The following is a 25,584-nucleotide window of genomic DNA, read 5'->3' on the forward strand; positions in this document are numbered from 1 at the left end:
CAATCCAGCTCTGGGGGCATAGCCGCTTTCCGCACGTCGCAGTGCCTTGTTTCCCAGGTCAAGTGACACTCAAACGGCCTTGACTTGGCTCCGATGGCTTGTAGTATCCACTGCGTGCGGACGTAAGGTGAAACGGAGTATAGTGGATAAGCGCAAAGCTAGCTGCGTTTGTCTGTAATGTGTGTGTACAAGACTGACAAGACTGACCAAACCTTTTGAGAAAATTTTTTTTTCTTTATTAGAAATGTAGAAAGACGGGGAGGTATATAACCAAATTATGCTGGCTTCCTACCGTCGTGATGGGGAGGGGGGGGAGAGGGATAAACAAAGAACTGATATGTACAAATGGAATAAAAAAATCATGAGAGTACGAAAACTAATAAATATATAATAAAATAAAAGTCAGATATCAAATCAGTCACAAAGGTGAGTCAAAACATATGCATCCTGAGAGGAAACAGATAACAACAAGAAATAGGTACATAAGCTATGCCCATTTTTCCCCCTTTTTTTTCATCTGGAATGTGTCCTGTCTTGCCTCGTGGCATGTTGCGTTGATTTTAATCTGCAAGCTAAAGTGATAGTCCAGGACCGCTTGCTTTGTTTGTTGATTTGCTTGTTTGTTTATTGAGGGCGTTCACCAACAGCGGTGGTGCATCACGATCCATACCAAAACAAAAGAAAACATGTGAACACTATATACATAAAAAAAGCTGAACAAAATAAAAATTCACATATCTTATGACTATGCTACGCTTGCCGTAACGAGTAATTGTCAATAAGTTCTTCAGAGCATGTGATATCCATTGCCGATGGTGGCCGGTTTCGCCATCTGGTTGAAAAGTCCGGTGTACGTGTTTCCTCTGACCGGAGGCCGCCGCGACGGATGTGACATCTGCTGGACGGCAGCCGCTGCGGCCGCCATTTCCTAGAACATGACCGAACACAAGAAGCACTCAGTTATCAATTAAACATGCGTTCTTATCTCGTACATTTGTGATCCCATCAAAACGATTATGTGAGTTCCCCTAAATTAAACGCTGAACTAACCCCCCCCCCCCCCAAAAAAAAAAAAAATATATATATATATATATATATATATATATATATATATATATATATTGATATGATGGAACTTGTATGTAGAATTATAAACTTGCAAAAGAAACGCTTAGGGCAATGTTTAGGTCGCGAAACTCATTATCACTAACTCGACGCGCTTCTATTTGGTGCTTCTCTTTAGGGATGACGTGCCCAAATGCACGGACTTCTCCGAATCGTTCTTCAGTCAAGCTAAATCTCGCAACCTAAATATTGCTGTACCTGCTTGTTTTTGTTTCCGCTTAAAGGAAAGATTTTTTTTTTTTTTTTTTTTTTTTTTTGCGTACGGGCTTTTTGTAGTTACTTAAAAACTATTTTGTGGAATCACCGTTTCGATAAACAATTCCGAAACACTTCTTTTTCAAGTATAGACGTGCCAAAATATTAGAAATGTTCCTAACTAACAATTTATCTCGCGTCGTAAATTTATTTATTTATTTATTCATATTACCCCTAAAGGCCCTCGTGAGAGGGTATTACATAGGGGGGGGGTACATAAATCGTTCCAATAGGAACTAGTGCACATTGAACAACATATGAGAATACTAGAAAACAATCAATACACTTAATAATAAAAAGAAAATAAAAAGAAAATTGCGCCATTTTTCTTTGCTTTTATCAGAAAAGGTTATTTTGTGGAATACGTGTTCAAATTAGGTACATAATAAAAAAACCTTTATGGGTTGTCTTTTTGTCTTATTAAAAAGCGTATTTGACAAAGATTTTTTTTTTTTTAATTTCAGGACTGTTTGCCAGTTGTTTGTTTTTTCGTTCATGCACGTGCTACAAGTTAAATTGTTGGGATCGGGCACGGTTCGAAAGGGGCTGGCAACTCCAGCTTTCAGACATTTGAAGCTGCAGCTGCCAATTAAGAAATGAGGCAATAATTCCAAGTGAGACCCACTGCCCCCTCTATAATGGTGATAGCTAAGCACGGGATTCGACTCGTTTCACGGTTGCAATTTTTGCGATGGAAAAATTGTTTCAGCAACGTCAGTTAATGGGCTCAATGTCATTTAAGGATATAAGAATACATCCTTAACGTGCTTCTTGTTGTCTCAATAGTGATTCGTTGAGCGAGTAATCGAATCAGTTTGCTAGAGTTTACATGAAAATCTTTAATATACTCTAGCGGATCGGGTCGGATTTGATTGGATGCGACAGGCTTACGAATTTATGCGTTTAGATGGGCCAATTCGATACACTAAATCGATGAGGTGCGCTACCGTGGGATTCGTGTGAACGCAACCTACAAAAAACGTGAACCATGCGCAGATTGTAAGTGCTTTCACGGAGACGTAGTTCCTGCATGCTCGCAAATAAGAAGTTATTTTACGGTACAGTCATGCCGCACTTACACTGCTCACACATCATCCAAAGGTCACTGCGTTAGCTCCAGACATGACGACAGAATAATCTTCGATCACTCCTGAAGCCTATCCGAAGCATGTTTGCTTCATGTAACATGTATTCGTGACTCCAGCGACCTATAGGGGACGCCACTATCGGGCAACTGTGGCGGTCGAATCCAGGTCCTGCCGTGCCATGTGCCAGCTGAACGCACAACGCTGCGGCACCAGCAAGCAAGCATTCGACTCAAAATGGCTTGCATCGCGTTTTATCTTTCACGTTTCAAACCTGCGGCGATGTGTTGGGGTAAGCGAACTTCCAGAGGCTTGACGTTCTTCGAGGAAACGAGGAAAGGACTGCCCACTGTCCTTCCAGGGTTCTGATGAACGTTTATAAACGCAGAATGTCTGGCTCACGGGGTTACATAGGTCGCGTGCAGAGCAACCTGGGCCACAAGGCGATACTGTGGTTAGGACACAGTCACCGGTAGAACTGTTATGTCGCGCAAACCACCGACAACATGTAATAACGGAAGCCACAAGAGACGAGCAGAAATCGCGAAAGGACCTGTTCCGGCCAGTTCAGTGTTTTCCCGCTAGGTGCCGTTCATTTTGTTGGAGTCGCAAATACCTCTAACATGTCTGCATTTCAGTTTTAAAAAGCGTGAGCATCCACTGCACCGATGCATGCAGCCGTCTTTCGTTTGAACGGCCGTGGTTTGCACTAGACTGGACTGGTCTCGTGAGGCCGCGGCGCGGTACCCTCCATGATCTTTCGCTCCGTTCGTTCTCTCGATAGTCCACGCTCCCTCTTACAAGCGGGAAAGGGTCTTCTGGCACGCTTCCAACTTCCAATGACGCGCCGATGGAGCGGGAAAGGAGGGGATCGAGCAGCTGTGTCGGTGGCACAACTTAAAAGGGAGTCGCAGCGACGACGCCGTTTGTGCGAAACCGCCGACACCCGGGAGGAAAAAATTGGATCTCCGAAAACAACAGTAAGCGCACCGTTTGCGAGGTCGGAATTCCTATCCTTCGCCGAGTCGCAATCCCTGCACTAGATGCTGAGGCATTTTGTAGAGAACAGTCGTAGCGAAAGCAGCAATTGCGGCAATATTTTTTGTGCGATCATTCAGGCAGGGCCGTCACAAGAGAAGAAACATGACTTGGAATGTGTCTGTAGACTGTTCTTTGTATAACGTATTAGCAGTGTGAGCGCGGCTTTAGACAAAGCTACAGGGTTACTTTACAGTGCACACGACCGGCAAAAGGCTGCGTTGAAGGTATAGGTCTTTATACCCACCTTTCGCCTCCCACTCATGGTCCACCAGCAGCATCCGAACGCAGCAACGCAAATGACGACGATGGCCACTCCCAACGCAGTGGCGATGATGTTTCCAGTCGGGGTGTGGTCGAAACCGCCGCTAAGACCTGGGCATGCATGAAAATACCTTCAGTCGTCCCTCCCCAGTCAGCGCATGCGGTGAGAGCCAGCACTCCCTATGCGGGCAGAGACTCTGGGAGAGGAGGAAGCGAGAAGGCGCGCGGTCGTCAGAAAACCGAGCTCTGGTTTCAATTAAAGTAACTGGATCCTGGGAAATCGGCACCATTGCCTTCCTTGCTTCGTAGCCGGGCGCAAACATATGCTAACTAACAGACGATCGAACCTCCCAAGGCGATTGGCTGATCGGTCTCAGTCGCCATGAAAATCACCATTTCGGTCCGTTCAAAATCTTCGAAGCTTGGAAGGGTCGTTCCAACCAGTCACACCAAGATCGCAGGGAAGCATCATCGCACTGAAAGCGTTCCTCGCCAATATAAGCGTTCATTGAGTCTGTGTATGCAATTCACTTATCAATCATGCTTATCTCCCCAGATATCTTATAATGAAATTGTTGTTGCTGCGTATTTAGACAGAAACAAAAATCATGAGCCATTCCACTTTGCGAAGGTGGATGACCAGTGAAGCTGTTTAGCACACAACCCAGACGTGACATTTTGAACAAAGGTACGAACACATTTACTGTCTTGATCGGGGGTCATCGTGACGAAAGGTACGCACACACATTTATTGTTGTCTTGATCGGTGGTCACTATTTCGCGTGGACGACTATCGCCACCCCAAGTAGCAGAAGGACACTAGACAAGCGCTGCGGGACCGCCACCTGGCGGAAAGTAGGCACGCGCGACGAGATCTCCACCCCGGGAGTATGGAAGGATAGAAACTAGGCACGCGAGGGATTGGAAGGACGACAAAGAGAGGGCGGTGTGAACGTAGACATGGTTAAAGCATAGAGTTATTATAATGTACGCTAGAGGTTCAACTGGCGCTAGTGTCTATGCGACTTCCGTGACGCAAATTGAAGCAGACAGCAACCAGTCTACTTTTCCAGACTTCCTGTGTATTCCTATAGGAAAGCGCGCGTGAATTTTGTCTCTTCGCCGGAAAATAACACGGAGCACTTTGGTTATTGGGGTCGTACCGGATAGCATGTACCTTGATTAACACTGTAAAAGTGTAATTGCTTTAGTTAGCGCATTTTTCTTCATCAGTCAACGATGTTTAACTTCGCTACATTTCAGTCCCAAACGTGTGTTCCGCAGCAGGTGTGTAAAAACAAGCGACGATTCGAAGCAAAATTACAATCGAAAGGAATGTAGAGTGTGTTCAAGGCTCGCCAGCAATCCAGTGACGCTTATATATTGATAATATGCCAGTCCTGTCACTATATAAAAATGACCCCGTCGTGCATGAGCGGATAAAAACATTCAAAACGTAGAGAATAAAGTCCGTGGCTAAAAAAGGTGTCTCTTCGTATTGTTTTCTCTGCCGGGCAGCTTTTATCGGGCACTTGTTCTCAAAGATTTCGAGCGTGCGAGTGATATTTTGAACGTAGAACAAGCAGCTTCGCTCAGAGCAGAAAGAATAAAACGGTACTTACTTATTTAAAATAGGAATAGATTACGTGGCCTTCAATTAATTTTGATCGTATATGCACTGATCCGGTGTTACTGCGTAGTTCCTGCCGTCTTTCTTAATTTCCAGATGTTCTTCGTTCGTTTGGCACGTATATCCCCCACGCTGAAAAGCGCCGACGTCGTGTTCGCGCTAACAGTGTCCGACAGTGCACATAAATACACGTACGAAGCCGTTTTAGCACCGATTTAATGCGATGAATTTGAAAAAAAAAACTCCGTAACTGACCAATTATTTCGTCGGCCTGACTGTGAAGTGTTTCAAGCTACCTAGTACGTACGAATTATTCGGGATATTTGCTTTTATGATCGAGCGCAGAGAGAAAATGCACTCACTTTTTCCCATAGAAATGCATTACCGGAAGTCAATTTTAGACTGGTTGCTGTCTGCTTCAATTTGCGTCAGCACACTAGCGCCACTTGAACCTCTAGCGTACATTATAATAACTCTGTGGGTTAAAGTAGGGTGCCTCGATGTCCTTCTGTTTAGAGTGATGCCACCCTTTGTAGTACCCGATGCCGACAGCACGCGCTCACGGGGAAAATACAAAGAAATCGACGAAAACAAAATGTCGCCATTGCACAGTCAGCGCCACACACGCGTGCAGGGACACGCCCTTTCACGCGCTTCTGATCAAAAAATAAAAATAAAAGTGGGGAACAAAATGGCGAGATGTCTCCACCCTAAGCAAAGCGCACATGAAGGCACCCTAGGTTAAAGCCCCTTCATGTTTCAAAAGTAACGCAAGGTGCGTCGATGCACGAGGCACGTCCAACGTGCAGCCCTTGGGAAGGCCATGGCGGCACAGCGCAGCAGTGAGCTAGATTTGAGACACCATGAATTTCCCAGAAGTGGCGCGCGGCACGTGCCTCGAGCATTTCTACAACAATGAATGGCGGAACTTTTTCCAGGATAGAGGGGCTTTAAGACATGGTAAAGGGCTGCCCACACTAGCGAGAAAACGCGCGTGGCACGCCGATCGCGGGAAGTAACAAAAAGTCACCGTAGCACAGTCAGCGCCACGAGCGCGTGCAGAGACACGCCCTTTATCTTCCCGCTCAACCGATTTTGCGGAACGCGTTTTCAACGCGATCGGCGCGTCGCGCGCGTTTTCTCACTAGTGTGGGCGGCCCTTCAGACATGGCCGACGCCGAGTGGCACAACAGCAAGTCTTTGAGAAACCTTTAATATATACCTGAGAGTCTACTGATCTTGAAATTGGTGCTTATTGATAACCATTCTACTGAATAGACCTATTTCTAAATTACCCAAGCATCAAAGAGAATGCAGGGAATGGTGTTCCACTCGCCGCACCTGCCGGCGTCTGTAGCAGTAACTGTTCTAAAGCAAACGCCGCCTTCGTCAACGCTTTATTTTGTTTTTTTACTTCTATGCTTTTATACCGGAAGGCGTGCACGTGCGGCGCCGGCGTCTTCAGCAGTAACTGTTCTAAAGCAAAAGCCTAAAACAAATGATATCTTGCATGCGCGTTCGTCAACGCTTTATTTTGGTTATTTGCTACGAATTTTTTATACGGGGAACTAGTGCGTGTAAGGTGCGTGCGGCTGTGAGAGCGTAGAGTTTTTGTTGACACACATGAAAAATCCACGGAACCCTACCCATAAATAGCTTCGCTGTGAAAATATTTTTCAAAACCGCCAAGCACTGTCGACACATCTGGTGGCGGTGCGAAGGTGTGCGCATATCTTACCGGTGTGTGGGTGACGAAATCTCGAAATTCAAAAAAACGTCTTCATAAAGCTACCCGTCACCAGCAAATTTAGATGGGCTCACCAAGGATGAGAGGTCAAGAATAACCTGCCCATTCAATGAACCAAAATGGCGACCATACGGGGAGCTTGGCGCTACTTTCTCAGGACCCAGTGACACCAGATGGAATGAGTAGTGGGTAAAAGCTGCCTCTGTCGCCACAGCACTCGTCGAACGCATTCAAACGCGAAACACTGGCGTCAGGCGTTTGGCGTCCGAGTATGAACGCCTTGGGCGAGTGCAGTGGAGACAGGGACAGCTAGCTTTTGGGTGTACCCGCCTATAATTACAACCAGAGTTCGACGTTCTGACCTCCCCGCGCACTCCTCTCCTCTCTCTCAGTTTCTACCCGTATAGTAACTTTAAAGGGGCCATGAAACGAATTGTTTTTACTTTCGCTAAACGCTACTTAGAATAACTCCTTAACGTTAATAACCGAAAAAAAAGTCTTAGTTTTCAATTCTAAGCAATGTCACCTGCCCCTCCCCCCTCCAAAAAAAAAAAGTCGACAAAATACTTTCTATAATATCTTTAAAGCCAGCTCGAAGAACTAACCCTCCAACCACGGGCACTTGCGCCGCCATAGCTTCTGAAGCAAAAAGCTGCTGTCGTCTGCTACTACCCATGGCCTCCGAGATCCCGAAGCGCGCGCGCGAAGACTTTCGCGCGCTTCGGGATTTCGGAGGCCATGTCCCAGCTGTCTCAATACTGCACGCCAGTCGCGGCGAAAGTGGCGCTGTGTGTGGTTTTCAAAGCGCCCCCTATAGGTCCCGCACGGAGTGTTACATTAGGTATAAGCGTGGCAGTTGCTAGAAGAGCGAGCTCCGGGCTTTCAGCGTCCCTGCCGAGCACGCGCACTCGTGCAAGCACTTTTGAGGGCCACATGCTCGCGCTTGTAGCACCGGCTGCATCTGGATTTAAGATGAAACAAAGTATAAAAGTTTTTTTTTAGGGCCCCATTTTAATGCGACAGAATTCTTCGTCGTTTAGTGGCCTTTCTAGTGTGCAAGGGGGCGACAGTGCTTTAGGCAAAGCCGTTCTTCACTAGCTGAAAGGGTTCTTTGGGGAGCAAAAGTACCTTTCAAGCAAGTTCTATTTTTTTTTTTATAGTGAGGCTTTTTAAATATTTTGTGGCGCGGGGGGTCATGCTGAACTTTGAAGTGGTAGCCAGGCTGCCAGGGATTTCGTTTCATTTAATTCTATTCACCTTAAAGGCATCCGAAGACGCATTACACGAGAGTGGATTCAGAAATAAAAGGCAAAAGAGCGGCAGGCCTTAATCTTCCTACGCGCCAAGTCTAGGAAGGTATTCTTATGGCCACTGGATGTGCGCGTCTCAACGGGGCTCATACGAAGATGTATGGGTGCAATGCAAGCGAGTGCTGACTTTATTTGAATACAGTGCCGAGTTCGTCAACGGGGGCATTCGATATCAAATCATGCCACTCCTCTCCATGGCCAAAGAGGTCCCAAAGTGCAACGCGCACATTGTTGCGTGCAGAGATTTTTGGAAGTAGTCTATTGTACCGAAATTTAGTCGGCATGAATTTATTAATTTTTTTTATTAATATTGACTTTTTCATTTTTCGACTTCAATGGGTAGGGAAGTCCCAGAGATAGCCGCTAACAAAGAATTGGAACAATGGTGATCGGGGCGACTCGACGCATTGTTCGACCGGGATAGTTTTCACTTCTTTGTTTTGTTTTACATCCAGACTGTCCAAAAGAATATTTTATTAAAATACGCAAATGGAACATTCACGTAACCCCACGTCCCGATCTCAGAATTGTAACGAGAGCACGTTCCTTTCGAACCACCGTAACATCTAACGGGAACTCGTTCCAAGATTGAGGAAGAGCGAGCTATTCTTCCTCTCTCGAATCCCCGAGCACATTCCGTAGTTTGCAGCGATGGGCTCTCCCATGTGCTTTGAGGCGAAGTAGACTCACCAGGTATTTTAGTGTGCACGACGCTGACACTGGTTTTCTTAACTGATCATGCGAAAATAATTCGCTGATGGAAAAACGGATTTGTATGCGCATATGCATAGTGTGAAAACGCGCTTGTCAAACAAAGATTCGAGAAAAATGAGAGACCAGCATACTTACAATGAACGAAGCCATTAACAGTGTCGCAGTGCACATTTTTGAAGCCAGATTGGGCAAGGCTGCGTCTCAAGCTCTCCTCTGTCTGCTGCGGGGGCAGTCCCCTCGCGAACAGTGGTAGATGCGAATTTCTTGGCTCGTTCGCCTCGGAGAGTGGCGTTGCATTTCCGAAGGTCAGGATGGCCGAGGCGGCGCTGACGAGTAGGCACAATCTCCGACCGTCCATGGCCTGCGAGCGGCAGAGAGCGGTGAATGCAGCCTGAATCCTCTGCTTTAGCTGACCCGACGGTTCCAACTATATGTACAGCATGTAACTCCCCCCTCCCTCCTCCCCCACCCCCCCCCCCCCCACACACACACGCACACAAACAGACAAAAGAAAAGTATTTTTTTTTTATTGTCCAAACCAGAAACCAAAGTTGTAGCAATAACCGTTATCTTATTTGATAGTTATAAGTGATATCCTGAAAATAAAATTTCAATGCGAAAATGGAGCCCCTTTTCGCCCGTTTTCTGTAATTTCCGTCATAGAGCTCCTCCACTTATTCGAGCGCTCTGTCGGCCGCCATTTTCGCGATGACAATTTCAGGAAATCCCTTCCACCTTCTGATTTAGATGACGGTCAGTTTCAAAATTTTGGCATCTCGTGGTTCGCGCCGCTAGCGCTACATTTTGGCCGGAGAATAAGTGTTCGGCAATGCGTAACTTAGTTTTGCAACAAAAAAAAAGTGTTTGGAAGAACACCTTGCCTACCATGCGCTGCAATAATACTGCAACCCTTAAATCGCGGTTACGCTGCTCATACATCATACAGAGGACCGTCTGCAGACATTAGGGAGTTCTAGGGAACCATGGCCCCCCGGTACGAACGGCGCATGTACTACCGCAGAAGACTCACACATGCGCAGTTCGTGCCGTATCAAAAACAGTTCACTAAAGCTCTCTGTTGTCTAAAACGTGCGTTTTTTTTTTATGAGGCTCAGTTTTGCAGACATGTTCCAAGCATACATGCCTACGAGGCAAGCGTGTAACGAACATGTGCTCGCGGCGTGCCCGGCGTCGATTGCGTCATCGCGTGTGCAACGAAAACCGCGTGTCTTTTTTTGTACCATGTACGAGGAGAATCAGATGTACGAGATATCCGAGGCGCGGGCACGTCCTGCTCCGCACAATGTTGGCATTCGTGACTAAAGTTACAGGAATTTTTGTTCCACTACCTTTGGCGTACGTTTGTTTGTGTGACACTGTGTGACGCCAGACTAAAAGTCCCGCTAAATATATAGCTGGAAAAACCTATTCGCTAAATTTAGAAGCGAAATTGTTACGTCCCCGTGTCATCCCGTGATGTCACGGGACTTTGTGGCGTCACGGTGTAACGTGACACTATGATTCCTCGATAAATGTGTCGGGAAAATTTTTTTTGCTAAATTCGGCGCACCCCCATGACCCACAAAAAACATAAAAAAGCACACCCAGTAATTTGCCTAAAGGGTAGCAGTTAACTGCTATCAGCATAAAATGCTTCGCAAGTTCAGTTAACATTATCTGTAACTCAACTCAATTCAAAATAATGTGGCATCAAAACTAGAGTGAAACTTTAATTATGACGCAACCCCTTATACGATAAATGTAGAAACGTAAACACAAACGCCAGGTTTCACTCAAGCATTAATGGAAGCTCGAATATATATATATATATATATATATATATATATATATATATATATATATATATATATATATATATGTGTATATATATATATATATATATATATATATATATATATATATATATATATATATATATAGGACGCGAAATTCACAGAGAATTTCGCCTCCTGTACAAAAATCATCTGTCCTTACTCACGATTTTTAAGAGGAGTTTCGATGCTTGCGAACCGCTGAGTCGATGTCCGTCATCGACGACTCTTGGGCAGGTCCGACCAGTTGTCGCTCCCGCGGCGACCCCAATAATCTGCTCCCCTTCGACTTCGGTATATCCCAGGTTGTATCCAAATCATACCAAGCCGTTCAAGCCTGGCTCTTATTTTGAAGTATCCGCGCGCCTCCACGTCGCCCGAATACCTCCGGAGTTTTCGAACACACTCCACGATGCTTGCCCCCTTGTCGTCGACTTGCGTCACCACGGACGGAGCTACACAAGGTCGCAAGATTCGCTCTTGCCGTCCCATTGCAGCGCGTGGCGGCAAACAGGAAAGATGCCGCGATTCCGATGTTCCCCTCTCTCCGCCGCAATGACCGTATCCCCTCATGCACCCCTCAGCAGACAGTGTGGTAGGAGCTACGCGCTCGCAGGACCGATGAGCTGCTTCCATTTCCTCCCCTGCCCCACTCTCTTCGCCTGGGTAAGCGCGTGAGCATAATCACGTGGCCAAAGATGAACCTGTGATTGGACCAACGAGCGCGTAGCATCCACAGTACTGTTCGTGAGCGGAGCAAGATAATGCCGACTTTCTACTGACTTTCTTGTTTTAACCCTTTCCGGCGCGAAGCAGTCTTGCCGCGCGCTTGTACGCTGCGTAATTACCTTTCCATCGGCGGCGTCGGTGTTAAGCCCTGATATTATCGTGCCCGGCTGCACAGTTGCGCAATAGTACGAAGTGCATTCATTATAATCCGTTCACCGCTAGGTTGACAGGGCTGGGGAACCCATGCACTCGTTTGACCAACCAACCGCCTGTCTCTAACCGCCTGACCCGACTCTCTGCGCGCGCATACTCGAGGAGGGCGTGATCAAGTGGTACAAGACGGACGGCTCATCGGTCCAAGGAAGACGTAGCATTCACCGAACTGTCAGCTTAGCGGCTTAGAAGACGGCTGTGGAAAGGGACGTACTACTAAACGAGCGAGGGGGAAGGCGATATCACTGTGTAATAAGTGGTGCCTTAAGTATGTCGTCATCGTCGTAACAGTTGACTTGCTATTTTTTTTTTCGTTTTTTTTTTTCTGTTTATTGACATATCTGCTTAGTACTACAAGTTGCTATCAAAGTTGTCATTAACGCAATAGCATGGCTCTTTGGTGCTCCCGTACTAGTACTCGCGTATGCAACCGTTACCAACTAAAAATTGGGTTGTGTGGTAGGTTTATACGGCCTAGAACTTGGTCTGCCTCACAGGGCCGACGAGTCTCCCAGCTGCAGATGAGCAATTTAGCCAGTGCAGTACAACCGCTAGCCTGGGGTCTTTAACGTGCACCACGCAGTAGTGATACACGACCGCACGCCGGTACGATGCACATTCAGATCGAAACGGGCAGGGGTGGGGCTCGAACCCAGGATCCCTGGGTTCTGCAGCGCGAGCTTTCGCTCCACGTGCTCCGAGCTGGTGTGCGCTAGCCCACTCAGCCACCGATCCCCCCTTCGTTACCAACTAGAAGACAAGAGGCCTGCGTACGATGTCATCGATGGTGCGCCCCTACCCGCTCAAAGCGGCAGTCACGGCCACCACCGAATTTATTTTGCTCGGCGAGAACACGGTAGGAATAGTACAAAATGGCCGCCAGCACGTGGCGATGGGATCACGTACATGCCATGTTTCGGACAGCTGATCCAACCGTAAAATAAGCCAATATGGGAAAGAACAACATTGACGATTTATTTGGGCTTCTGACTGAGCGCTCGCCTGACGTGTAGCCAACGCTGCCCTTAGCAAAAAGAGACCGTACTTCAAACGAAGTTGAAATATATTAAATACGAATATTCGTTTTGTATTTATTCTGTATTATTTTGGCCGCACTCGAAATACGCGCGTAAGGTATTCAAAATACATTATAAATATGAAGAAAAAATATTTTGGATATACCAAAAATATTATCCCTTCACACTCAGGATGCCATTTGTGCATTAAAAACTGGTTACACAATCATTTTTTTATTTTCGATTTTGTCAGCAAATGGTGTCCCTGCGGTATTTGAAGGCGCAACTAAATACATATCACAAAGCTACATTAGAAACGAACACAAACACAAACACCATGAAGCACTGAACAGCTCATTCACAGTCCCGTTGACTGCTCTAGAGCCTCATATAGCCTACATATTGAAGGTAATAATTTTTTCAGTGACCACCTCTGCACTTATTAAGGTTCCAAGTATTCGATCTTCTCCTCGGGAGTCTGTCAAACGGGAAACAGTGTTTTGAAGTTCGTGGACGATATCTCTTACTAAAAAGCATTGGTACAACTAATAACAATTCGGCGCAGTCCCTAAAACAATATCCACACAAACGGCTCATAAAATACATGTTATTGCTTCACTGCGTAGCACCACTCAGGACGAAGCGAATCAAGGCAGTTTCTTCACTTTAAAATATTGTAAACGACTTTATTTTCGTGAGGACCTAATTCTCGCAAAGTTCGCGAATCGCCTACAATTCCGAAAAATAGGTCCTGTGAACAATTCCGGCAAAATGTAAAAACATTTAAATCTATATTGCGATCCCAGCGCGTCGCGAAATTGGAATTTGCGATTTATTCCAAAACTCCAACTTTGACCTAAATCGCGAAGTATTGAGCCCGCGAAAAATAAGTATTTTACAGTAGTTATTTTGCCTTGCCTTTTTAGTAGTAGACTATTTAATATGGTAGTTAATGTCTCTATATTAAAGTAACTATTCACATCACGTACAATGGTGAGTATACACGTTCAGTGAACTAAAATTGTGCAAACAAAACCACGCCAAACGTACCTGTTCACAGCACCTGCTGAAGCTTTCCAGCATCAGCAAATGTTGTGGTTGTAGTTCCCGAACCCCGTTTGTGATTGGTGTGCAAGGAACTGATCAGGGGCCCTAAACTCGTCAAATACAAAGTTGTAGCCGAAAGTTGGCGGAGCGCGCCGATGGGACGTCGACGAGAAAAACGCGAAGTCATTGTCGTGATCGTCCAATCGGCGCGCTCCGTCAACTTTGCCTCCAACTTTGTATTTGACGAGTTTAGGGCCCCAGGTGTGTTCTTGATAGAAAGAAGGAAACAATAGCATAAACTGGGCTGATTTATCAGTGCATTGCTGCGCAATTCAGTTGACAAACTAATCAAATGTTGTATTTAGGCGCTTCAGTGTACTCCATATCTGCTTGAAGTGAACTTCTAGAAGGGGAGCTTTTCAATATTTTGGTAGTTTAAGTCTAATTACCAAAGTATTGCAGTCAAAAGGTACTTAGAGTATAACACAACAGTATTTACGATTTTCAGGTATTTTAAGAGTATTCCGCACGTATTTTTGATTGCTCGATGTTTTTAGGGTTGGAGTATATTTTGCATGAATTAAATAAATATTTCAAGAAATATATGTGAAAGGTATTTTGTTCCTATTAATTTAGTATTTACATATTTCAAAACGCATGAAGGGAACTTCAAATGTAATTTAAGTAAAGGTATTTTAAAATGATTTTTAGAAGTATATTTTAGTACTAAGTAAAAAAAAAAGAAGTTTATATTTTCAGTATATTTTTCGTGTACTTACAATTATGAACTGTATTTCAAATACACTCAAATTAGCATGTGGTATATTTCAAACGTATTAGTTTTCGCTAAGGGTGTGTACGCGTTCGTCAGGGGCTCGAGTTGGATCAGCGAAGAACCGATGGAACGCGAATCCCGGCCGAACTCTGACATTGAAATTACCCAAGCAGCATCTTTTAACCTATATATGTAGGCAACACTAATAAAATAGCCTTTTCTAAGCTGAGAGCAATTAGGAGGATACACTCACTCAAAAAGTAATAAAATATGTCAATGAACACTTTGTAACAAAAATAACGTCTCTACCCAATAGATATACATTGAAGCCAAAATAACGTGATTCATTTATCGTTCTCAATACAAAGTGTCGCAGAGGTTTGTAGTATGCAGAGGACCAGGCCGATGGGGTTCTTCGCTATGCCATGTTTATTGCAAGACTGCCGGAGCCATCGGGTGATTGAAAACCCGGGGTGGAACGTTACGCCGGTAGCTGGGCATGGCTTCAGAAGAACAGGGTCCCGAGGAGCGTGAGCACGCGCTCGGCGGTGCGCGCTTATTGTATCTCCGATATAAGACAACCCCAGACAGTTAAAAGCAAGTAAACCCTTCAACGGAAGTCACAGGAAAGTTGGAACGAATTAATACGATATAACAAACCCACACACGAAAGAAACGTTAAATATTTACAGTTTTAGATAAGAATATGACAGCGCACTTTTCTTCTTTATGGCGAAAACCTGTCAGGCGAACGCCGTTGCCGGTCGGGGTACCGATGAAGTGTTCCTTGCGGCTGAGGCAAGGAGGAGCCCGAGAATGGAGTTGATGCAGTTTCTTGTCCTTTGAACATCGGTGGCGAATCTGCAGGCGGCTCGTTCTCAAACTCCCCTCACCCTCGGGGTGTCGATGTCGACAGGGCAGTCGGTATCAGCAAGTCGCCCTCTGGCGTCTCCGGGGTAGAAATCTCCCGCAATCGCAGATGGTCTTGATGTCGCTGCCACACAAAGGTTCTCCTCGGCGTAGTTACGCGAAGCCTGTAAGAAACTGGTCCTGACCAAGCCACGACAACTCCGGGCAACCAACGGTTCCCCGACCGGAAGTTCCTGACATAGCCCTTATCCCCAAGTGTGAGATGTTGCGGATGACCGCTGTGTATCACCTGTAAAATATCCTGCTTGTGGTGAACAATTTCCTCGGTGGAGGGTCGAAGTCTACCCAGCCGGGTAGTGAGCCGCCGTCCGAGTAGCAACTCCGCCGGGCTCTGAAGGGTTGTGGCGTGAGGTGTGTTTCTGTACGTGAACAAGAAACTTGTCAGTCGCAGGGACAGGGTCGACCTGGCATGTCTTTTTGTAAAGCTTCTTTCAGGGTGCGAATGAAGCGCTCGGTCAGTCCGTTACTGGACGGGTGGTAGGGGGCGGTCCTGACGTGCCTCATGCCGCTCTCTCGCAAGAAAATGTGAAATTCTTGAGAACAAAATTGGGGGCCATTGTCGCTAACAATAACATCTGGCAGACCGAAACGACTAAACAGCTCCCTGAGCTTTTGAATAGTTGCTTCGGCCGAGGTGCTGTTCATCATAAAAACCTCGGGAAATTTGGAGTGGGAGTTGACGCTCACCAGAAACTGGTGGTATTGGAAGGGTCCCGCAAAATCCCAGTGCAGCCTCTGCCACGGACGAGTTGGCCAGGACCAGGGATGCAGCGGGGCTGGACCGGGAAGGCTCTGCTGCTGCTGGCACGGGTCGTACAACTTGACGAGGTGTTCAATGTCTGCATCTACCTCTGGCCACAATACATAGCTGCGCGCCACTTTAATCCTTACGATTCCCGGGTGCTCTTCATGCACTTCGTCCAGAACGCGTTCGCGCAGTACTTGTGGAATCAGAACCCTCATTCCCCACAACAGGCAACGCTGGTGCCAGGTCAGCTCGTTCCTTCTTGCATAGACCTCTTTAGTCCATCTTTTACCTTTGCGGGCCATGATGCGGCGAGGAATCTGGCGACTTGAGAGAGCTCTTCATCTTTCGCAGTAAACTGAGCTATCTCCTGGCTACACATTGTAAAAAAACTTCAGGCGGAGATTGAGAAATGCGGCGATGTCATTCTCGCAATCCTCTTCCCTGCACCCAGGAACGGGAAGCCATGACAGAGAGTTTGCCTCCACGTTCAGTTCTCCTGGCCGGTAAACCAGCCGTGGTACTGGTAGGCGGAAAGGGTGATCGCCCACCTCTGCAGACGTGCCACAGCAATGCTTGGAATCCCCTTCTTGGACCAAGAATTGTCTGCAGCGGTTCGTGGTCTGTGATTAACAAAAAAGATCGTCCAAACAGGTACACGTGAAATTTCTTCCCGCCGAATATAATGGGCCTCTTTTTCTAGCTGGCTGTAGTTTTTCTCACCCGGTGTCAAAGTTCTCGACGCAAGCGCAATAGGCTGAATGTCATTGTTGTAGAACACCCTAGAGAGGACAGCTCCAAGACCGTATGCCGATGCATCACAATACACTTGAAGGTCTGCTTCTGGGTCGTAGTTTGCCAGAACAGGCGCGTCCACCAGAAGCTTCTTCACCGTGTCAAAATCGTCTTGACAGCGCTTGCTCCAGGCCCAGGTGATATCCTTTTTCAATAACTCGTTCAGCGGCGCTAGAGTAGTCGAGAGATCAGGGAGAAACTTTCCGTAGAATGTCATCATCCCCAAAAAATAACCGTAACTGTTTGGAGTCTTGTGGCCTATAGGCGCCTTTTGAATTGCTTGCACGTTTTCTCCCGACACAGCTATCCCTTGTTCGCTGATATGATGCCCCAGGAACTTCAGACTTGACACCAAGAACTCACATTTCTCTTTCTTGACTCGGAAACCCTTGTCACTTATCCTCTTCACTCTTAGAAAAAAGGGTATCAACAGTCCTCCCTAAGGCGGGGAACGTTGTTGTAACCTATGTTCCTTTAGAGAGGAGGAAACTTTCGTCCCTGAAGCAGGGGAGCAAATAGTTCCTCCGTCGCCTGCATCTCATTATGGCGGCCCTGAATCGAGCAAATCGAGCTCAGTGAGGCTTAACGAGGACGCTACGTCTCTTGTACGGGACGACAGGAGCACCAAATAAAAGCGTAACATGAGCTTTCTGCGAGCTGTGTTTATTTCCGAAGCCAGATTCCCACGCAGGTACAGAAACTTCCGTTTCGAAAGCAATTACTCAGACTTATCGTTGTCAGCACTGCAATGTTAAACGGAGACAACAGATACCCAGTCACTTCGCGCCCTTTACGTCTTACTTTTGCTGTTCCTCGGGTCACATTTCCTTCGTCAACCGCACATAACGGAGGAATGGAAAACCAATCCGCGAGACCAAAAACCGCTCTCAAAAGAACGAACTGGAAGCCGCTGTTGATCGCGTAGCGTGAAACAAGGTTAAACCGCTTGCCACCAGATGGCAGGGTCAAACAGAGTAATTGATTGACCCTGCCACCAGAAGACAGGGTCAATCAAGAGACATTAGTGAACTAGGGGAAGGCTCCGAAATAATTATTATGGGAGACATGAATGCCCATATTGAGGGTCTGGATGGGTATACGGACTCAACTGGAAGCCTATTACTAGAGCTGGTGGAAAAACATAACTTAGTTTTATGTAATACCAGTCAGAAGTGTGACGGGCACATAACTTGGGAAACTGGCAATCTACATTCAACTATAGATTACGTACTCATGTCACACAAAATGTACGGTAAGTTACAAGTAATGAAAATGAGAAGTAAATGCTAAAACTAGACAAAATAAATCAAAGCAAACTTTCTGCAGCGACAACGAGTTGAAAATAGTTGTTGAAAGAATAGAGGCAGCAGTTTCAGGGCAACGGTATACAGATTGGACCTATGAGAGCCTAACTAGGCTTTTTGCTCTGCAACTAGACAAAGTTCAGAGTGAACGAAAGGGGAAGCAAGGACATAGACCAAAAAGCTGGTGGAACAAAGAAGTGAAGCAAGCGATACAAAAACGTCAGGAAGCCTCTAGAGAACACAGGTATCCCAAGCGTAGTGGGGAGTCCGAAACGGAAGTAAAAAGAAAATGGGACAATTTTTAACATGTCGCCGAGAGGCGTCCAGTTTGATCAATGCGAAAATCCAGAGAAAGGGTGAGGAATGGATGAGTAATGTAAGTAAGAAAGATAGAAACGCTGCCAAGAAGTTTTGGGAGCACTTGAACTCATTCGGTGAAACGAAGCAAGCTAGACAGAGGTTCATACTCTCGCATCAGGGAGATCAATTAGAGGGAGATGATGCGATACAATATATAGGAGCAGTGATGGAGGAGAAATTTCGGGACCGGGTACATGTGGAAGATAGGAGAACCAAAGGAAGTAGCAGTCCAGTTCGTGACATCGCGGATTTTGGACAAAGAGAATGGGAAAAGGCGGAACGAAGAGTCCCTAGTGGCGCGTCGACAGGCACAGATGGTATCCCAATCAAGCTGGTGAAGAATTTGGGTCCTAAATCTAAGGTAAAACTAAGGGAGCTAGTGGGTACCATTATAACAAAAGGAAACATTCCAGATGAATGGAGGCTTGGTAGGATGAGTATGATATATAAGGAAAAGGGAGATAAGTCTGATATTAGGAATTATCGTCCCATAACCGTGACACCGGTTATTTACAGGTTGGTAATGCAGATTATCAAGAACAGACTGGAGGAATGGGTAGATTGCGAGGGCATACTGGGCGAGTTACAGAACGGGTTTCGGAAACAAAGAAGGTTGGAGGACCATTTATTTTCTCTAACACAGTGTATAGAAATAACGCAAAAAGAAAACAGACAGCTCTGGCTGGCATTTCTGGATATCAAGGGTGCCAATGACAATGTGAACCGAAGGAACCTGTAAGACATAATGGAGAGCTTAAACCTAGATGAAGGACTAACAGCACTATTAAGGAACATTTACAAAGATAACAAGGTGATTATAACATGGGAAGGAAAGGCGACAGAGAAAATAGAGATAAGACGAGGCCTTAGGCAGGGGTGCCCGTTATCGCCTTTGCTGTTTATGTTGTATCTGAGAGGATTGGAGGATAGACTAGAGAAGAGTGGGATTGGATTCAACCTTTCTTACAGTAAGCTAGGCCAAAAAATTCAGCAATTCTTACCGGGATTGATGTATGCGGATGATATCGTACTAACGGCTAACAACAGGACAGAATTGCAGGAATTAATGAGCATCTGTGGTAGGGAAGGAGAGGAATTAGGTTTATAATTCAGTAGCGAAAAATCAGCAGTCATGATTTTTAACGAGGATGAAGTTGAGAGGCTGATGATACAGAATATTACAGTTGAGAGAGCTAGTAAATACAAGTATCTAGGAGTATGGATATGTGATGGTGCAGAATATCTCGGTGAGCATGAAAAGTATATAGTAGGTAAGGGCAACAAAAATGCAGCTGTAATAAAAAAAAATAGAGCACTTTGGAATCACAACAGGTATGAGGTGGTGAGAGAGATTTGGAAAGGGGTCATGGTGCCTGGCTTGACTTTTGGAAACGCAGTGCTATGCATGAAATCCGATGTGCATGCGAGACTAGAAATAAAACAGCGCGAGGTAGGTAGACTGGCTTTGGGGGCACAATGCAAAACGCCAAACCAGGGAGTACAAGAAGACATGGGATGGGCGTCATTTGAAAGCAGGGAAGCGGTGAGCAAGATAGAATTCGAGGATAGGTTGAGGCAAATGGATGGGGAGCAATGGGCACGAAAGGTTTTCAGCTATTTATACATGAGGAGTGTAGACACAAAGTGGAGACAGCGCACTAGGAAATTAAGAGGAAAGTTTTTGGGCTATAGCGAAGATACGGAAGAGCAAGCCTGAGTTAAGAAGAAAGTTAGGGCCACAGAAAGAGATCGGTGGCTAGAGGGAATGCAGACAAAGACGGCTCTGGAAAGCTATAGATTAAACAAAACAGTTATTGCCAAAGAGAGCATTTATGACAATTCTAGGGGAAGCTCATTGTTGTTTGAGGCGAGGACGGGTGTTCTGCGAACCAGGACATACAGAGTGAAGTACCAGGAAATGGATACAGTGTGCACTGCTTGTGGAGAGGAGGACGAGACGTCTGAGCACTTGATACTCTACTGTAAAGGGCTTCACCCTATGCCTACCGAAGACAACATAGATTTAGTAAAGTCATTGGGTTTTAGAGACAGCGAAGGGAGAGTGGATTTCAAGACTGTAGAGATTACCAAGCAAAGATTAAGTGAATGGTGGCAGAAATCGAGAGAAAACTAGGTATTTTCTTATTCACTGATGGCAAGGGGGTTTCATAGCCTCACTTTCTTTGCACTGCGGAGTGAATATAGATTTCACATTTAAATATTCTAAGCTTAAATGGTAAAACAAAATGGCTAGGTGACGTAAGCTACCGCCCGATCCAAAGGGCTCAGCCGTATTCATCCATCCATCCATCCATTGCAAGTAGCTAGGCTAGGTGGCGCTGGGTACCGCCCAACTCATGTTCTACAAAAAATATTTTTATTTCCTCAGGCCACCATTACGCATCGGGGTCTTCGTAGACACAATACGCATACTTCAAGCATCAGGTGAACATACATTGAGCGCATACAAATACATGGAACATACAAACATGAATACAACGGCACACTTAACCGAACACTACATCAGAGTTGTTTGTTGTTTAGCTTTACTTTACTTATTTTGTAGAAAACAACGATGGGTTGCGCGACCATGCAGGCTCGTAGGTCACCGTTGAGGGGGAGGGGGAGAAAAGGATAAAAGAAGAGAAGAAATGAAGAAAATAAAAGAGAGAGTGTGACAGTCATAGTGTCATCACCGTTGTCATGTATGGATCAGGCGTATCATGGGCTGCAGTGCAATTGTTCGGCTAGGCGGAGGAAAAGCCGGACTGTCCCTGCGTATGGCGACTAGCACTCGGGAGTGAGGTTCTATGTCCATCTTCCTAGGTGGTTAGATCATCCTGGAACGTCAGTAGTGTCGCTATATTATGTCGCATAGCCGCGTGCGACTCAAGAATTTGGCTAGCGCTGTTAGCATTCTTTCCGCCTTGGCAGCTGTTGCTGTGGGCCTAATCAGCGCTTCCAGGGTGTCACTAGGGCATCCGAGGGCGGAGCAGGGGACCTATGTTGGACAAATGTTTCGTTTCTCCTAAAAGAAACGGAAGTGACGACATCGCGTCTGATTGGTTGAGGCTCGAATGACGAAAGTTCCCTACGAAAATGTGGGCGGAGACGGCGAACCGCCCCCACCGGAAGTGACAACACTTTGACGTATCGTTTCCTCGGTGTTTCGTCTGAAAAGGGAACGAGTCTGTCGATGGTCTCTTCGCGGTAGCGAAATTGGAAACACGGCGTCTCGGAGGCAGAGCGACAGTCTTTCTATTGTTCAACTTCTTTTTTCCCTCCGGAAAGGCTCCACCGGCAGCACCGCTACACCGCGATGCCTTTGAACTACCGGAGGATGCTTTTCGGAGGCAGTACCGTCTCACCAATAATGTGGTCCGTTGATTGTGCGACGAACTGCGCGAGGAGCCAGAGTTGAGGCTGCGAGGTTCGTGGACGGTGATGTCTGTGGAACAGCAAGTGTTGTGCGCACTTCGCTTTTAGCCACGGGGAGCAAACTGTGCGGGGAGCTTTCAGAGCATGGTGGCGAGCGACGAGCACATAGCGTGGAATCAGGCTACAGTCGGCATTGTTGTGCGGGCTGTGTCCCTCGCTATTGTGCAGCCTCTGGGGATCTGGCGCGGCTGGATCGACTTTTCCCAGACAACCGGCAAGAGGGAAGACGTCGAGAGGGGCTTCCAACGGCTCGGCAGGATACCCGGCGTCATCGGTTGCGTCGACGGGACGATGATCGCCATCGTCGGTCCGTCACAGAACGACTCCACCGTCACGAAGGCGGCGTATTGGTGCCGCAAACAATTCTACGCTCTGAACGCGGTGGAGGTACGTATGATCACATATATACTACGTCTCACCTTAGCATGAACTAACTAAGAAGACTGCAAGCGCGAACGGCTTGACTGGAGCACTCGCTGCACGAGCGCTCGTGCAGGCGCCGGGGCTTTATCCAAAGCAGCTAGCTCGCGCTTTTAGTTATAGGTCAATGCCCGTTCTGAATGGGTTTGAAAAAGAGCGTAACGCTAATACGGTGTGGATATGCCATTTTAGAGAGTTATGAATTGTTAGTACTCGTTCACCCTCCGCACAAGTGTTTGCTCGACGAAGGAAGGGAGGGTTTGTTAGCTGAAAAGCTTTCGATCTCTGTTTGTTTTCATATCGTTCTAGGCTTTTAAGCATTAGTCCCTGTCCTGCATGATAAAGTGTAAACTCTCCTTTGAAGAAAAAAACAAATTTGCCTAAACTATTGCGTGGATCAAAGGTAGTGGCTATTTATCATATAATTTTGATCTTTGTAACACAGACAGCGCTCTGTCTGTGTCCTCCTTCATCCAATATTCCGTCGTTTTTTTTGCGCTGTCTTAATATTTTAAGTTTGTAAACCACATAATTTATGGTGGTGTGTTGTTCAACATGTAAACAGTGTTTGACAGGGCCCCATGACAATGAGTGCAGTCAACTGTTTGTGGATTCAGTTGAATTAATGTCTACATATGTCTCACTATTGCAGGTGTGTAACGCCGACTGCCGGGTGATGAGCATCGACCCACGGTATCCTGGGTCGGTGCACAACTCCTTCGCGTGGCGCTACTCGTGGCTCCAGAGCAACTTCAAGCAAGGCCGGCTGATAGACTATGGCAGGCTCCTGCTCGGTAAGCATACTCCATTTGTTGGTTCTGTACATGATGGCTCTGCACGACTTATAAGCTACAATGTCACAGATATTGTTCCGAACATGGATAACTGGCATGCGCTCTGGCCATACCTGTGACACGTCTCCTTGGAAACACTCCGACGCAGTTGTCAACTACAGGGGGGAAAGGTTGCAAACAGCAGTTTTACCTGTGTAGTTGTGAGCAATTTTAAAGGGATACTACAACGAAATTTCGGTGCTTATTTTTTGGTCTATACGTGTTCAAAAGAGCAGTATCACATCGAACTCATCAATATCTTGTTAAAAAAGGCACTAAAAGGCATTTAAATAAATTAGACAATTAGCAAAGAGCATTTTCTAGATGTCGCTAAAGCCGTTTGTAATGCCCGTCTAGGAACCTTGACAGGTAGGGATGATAACTGTCTTACCTAGAACTATACATGCTTTGAACCTGACGCCATCCCGACAGCTCTACGGCCAGCAGAAGAGAAAAGGGGAGGGAGGAATTCCACACTCGACGGGACTCTCTTTCGTGTGTCCCAAGATGATAGAAGATTAACCCGTCACTCAAAATTCACACAAAAGCAGCTTTGGGGTTAGTTGCGGTGGCCCGATCGCTGGCGTGCTTCGACCGCTTTGGTTGCTGGAACAGCTAGGGAATCCTGACGACGTCTGCCTCGCCGCAGCTTTGCTCATCCCGAGATAAACTACATCACAATTGCATTGGATGTGACGTGCTCTCAGCTGGCTGCTCTCCGAGCCCTTGCCAGTGTGGGCTGTTTATAACGAAAAATACAGCCATCAAGCTCAAAATACAAATGTGCAATTGTAATTTACGGGTATTGTGGATCATATTCAGCCTGTTTCTGAACACGACGGGTATATTTCAACTGTCGTTGAAGTATTCTTTAAAAAAAAACAGCATTAATATCATACATTTCCTTCTCCGACTCTGCAGGTGACAGCGGCTATGCCTTGGAACCTTGGCTCATCACCCCTGTCCCTGGATTCCACGCGACCTCCACCGCTTGGGGCCGGTTTAATAGGGCACATTCTTCAATAAGGTCCATTGTGGAGCGCTGCATTGGGCTGTTGAAAAGCAGATTCCAGTGTCTGCAAAGACACCGGACTCTGTATTATCATCCAACAACAGCCACCGTCATTATATCGTCTTGTGCAGTGCTCCACAATATGTGCCTTTCATCGAGGGAGGCAGAACCGGACCCTCACGAGCCAGGGTTGGAGTCTGGGCCGAGCTTGGAGGGGTCAGTGGCGGATGACGAGAGGCTAGCTCCTGCCCACCCTCGGGTCAGCCTCTCGGACAGGGGGAGGGCTTTGAAGCAGCGCCTTGTTGCCCAGTTCCGAACCCGCCAGAGCCGTGCCTCCCCGGAGCCCCACGCAAGCCACGATGGCAGTCGCGCCCACCAGGGACGCCACCAGTGCCAAGGAGTCCGTCGCCACAATGGAGATCCCGCCCATCAGGGACACCATCGGCGACAGGGAGCCCCTCATCGTCCTCGCCACGGTGGCACTCCCGCACACCAGGGACGCCACCGGCGACAGCGCATCCCTCGTCGTCCTCACCTCGACTGATGCCCTCGCCACCAGAGAAGCCCCCCGTGGCAGTATGTGCCTCACGTGTTGCTCCACAGTCAAGGCCGTCCATAAGCTCCACAGTGTCAACTCCAATGCCTTGCGCAGTTCGTCGCACAACCTCCGTGTTACCTTTACGGACATGTAGTACCGCCTCCGAAATGCTATTCGGTGCATCACGGTGATGTTGATAGAGCTTTTTTTAATTTGCATGCAGGGTGCATAAAATGCCTGGAACAATAACAGAATGTTTTGGGGGTTATGTAGCTAGCCAACAGGGCATCTGGCTCGCCCTTGCAGGAAACGGATAACTCAATGAGGCTACTGGTGAGACCCGTTTTGCTTCTTTTACTGCAATATATTGTTTGTATCGGGTTTGGACATCGATTCATTTTCTCTACACTTCCATTGTCCTGTTCCATT

General features: G+C 46.6%; 1 protein-coding gene across 1 annotated transcript; it reads right to left on the bottom strand.

Moving 5' to 3' along the window:
- Positions 1-224: 224 nt before the first annotated feature.
- LOC8031297 lies at positions 225-11,503 on the bottom strand. The gene is made up of 4 exons (XM_040210821.3): positions 11,168-11,503; positions 9,304-9,529; positions 3,751-3,878; positions 225-928 (listed from the first exon to the last, which is right to left on the bottom strand). Exons 2-4 carry the CDS (start codon positions 9,524-9,526, stop codon positions 788-790), a joined length of 492 nt encoding a protein of 163 aa, XP_040066755.1. The 5' UTR covers positions 9,527-9,529; positions 11,168-11,503; the 3' UTR covers positions 225-787.
- Between the last annotated feature and the right edge of the window lie 14,081 nt (positions 11,504-25,584).

This window comes from Ixodes scapularis, unplaced genomic scaffold, assembly GCF_016920785.2.
Source record: "Ixodes scapularis isolate PalLabHiFi unplaced genomic scaffold, ASM1692078v2 PGA_scaffold3__209_contigs__length_174095766, whole genome shotgun sequence".
Lineage (NCBI taxonomy): Eukaryota > Metazoa > Arthropoda > Arachnida > Ixodida > Ixodidae > Ixodes > Ixodes scapularis.

Bases quoted from the DNA above. Each gene is read 5' to 3' on its own strand.
- LOC8031297 (XM_040210821.3), bottom strand. From the start codon at position 9,526: ATGGACGGTCGGAGATTGTGCCTACTCGTCAGCGCCGCCTCGGCCATC. The intron at 3,879-9,303 runs GTAAGTATGCTG...ATGCATGCCCAG, and splicing joins TGTTAATGGCTTCGTTCATT to GTCTTAGCGGCGGTTTCGAC. The intron at 929-3,750 runs GTGGGTATAAAG...GTCATGTTCTAG, and splicing joins CCATGAGTGGGAGGCGAAAG to GAAATGGCGGCCGCAGCGGC.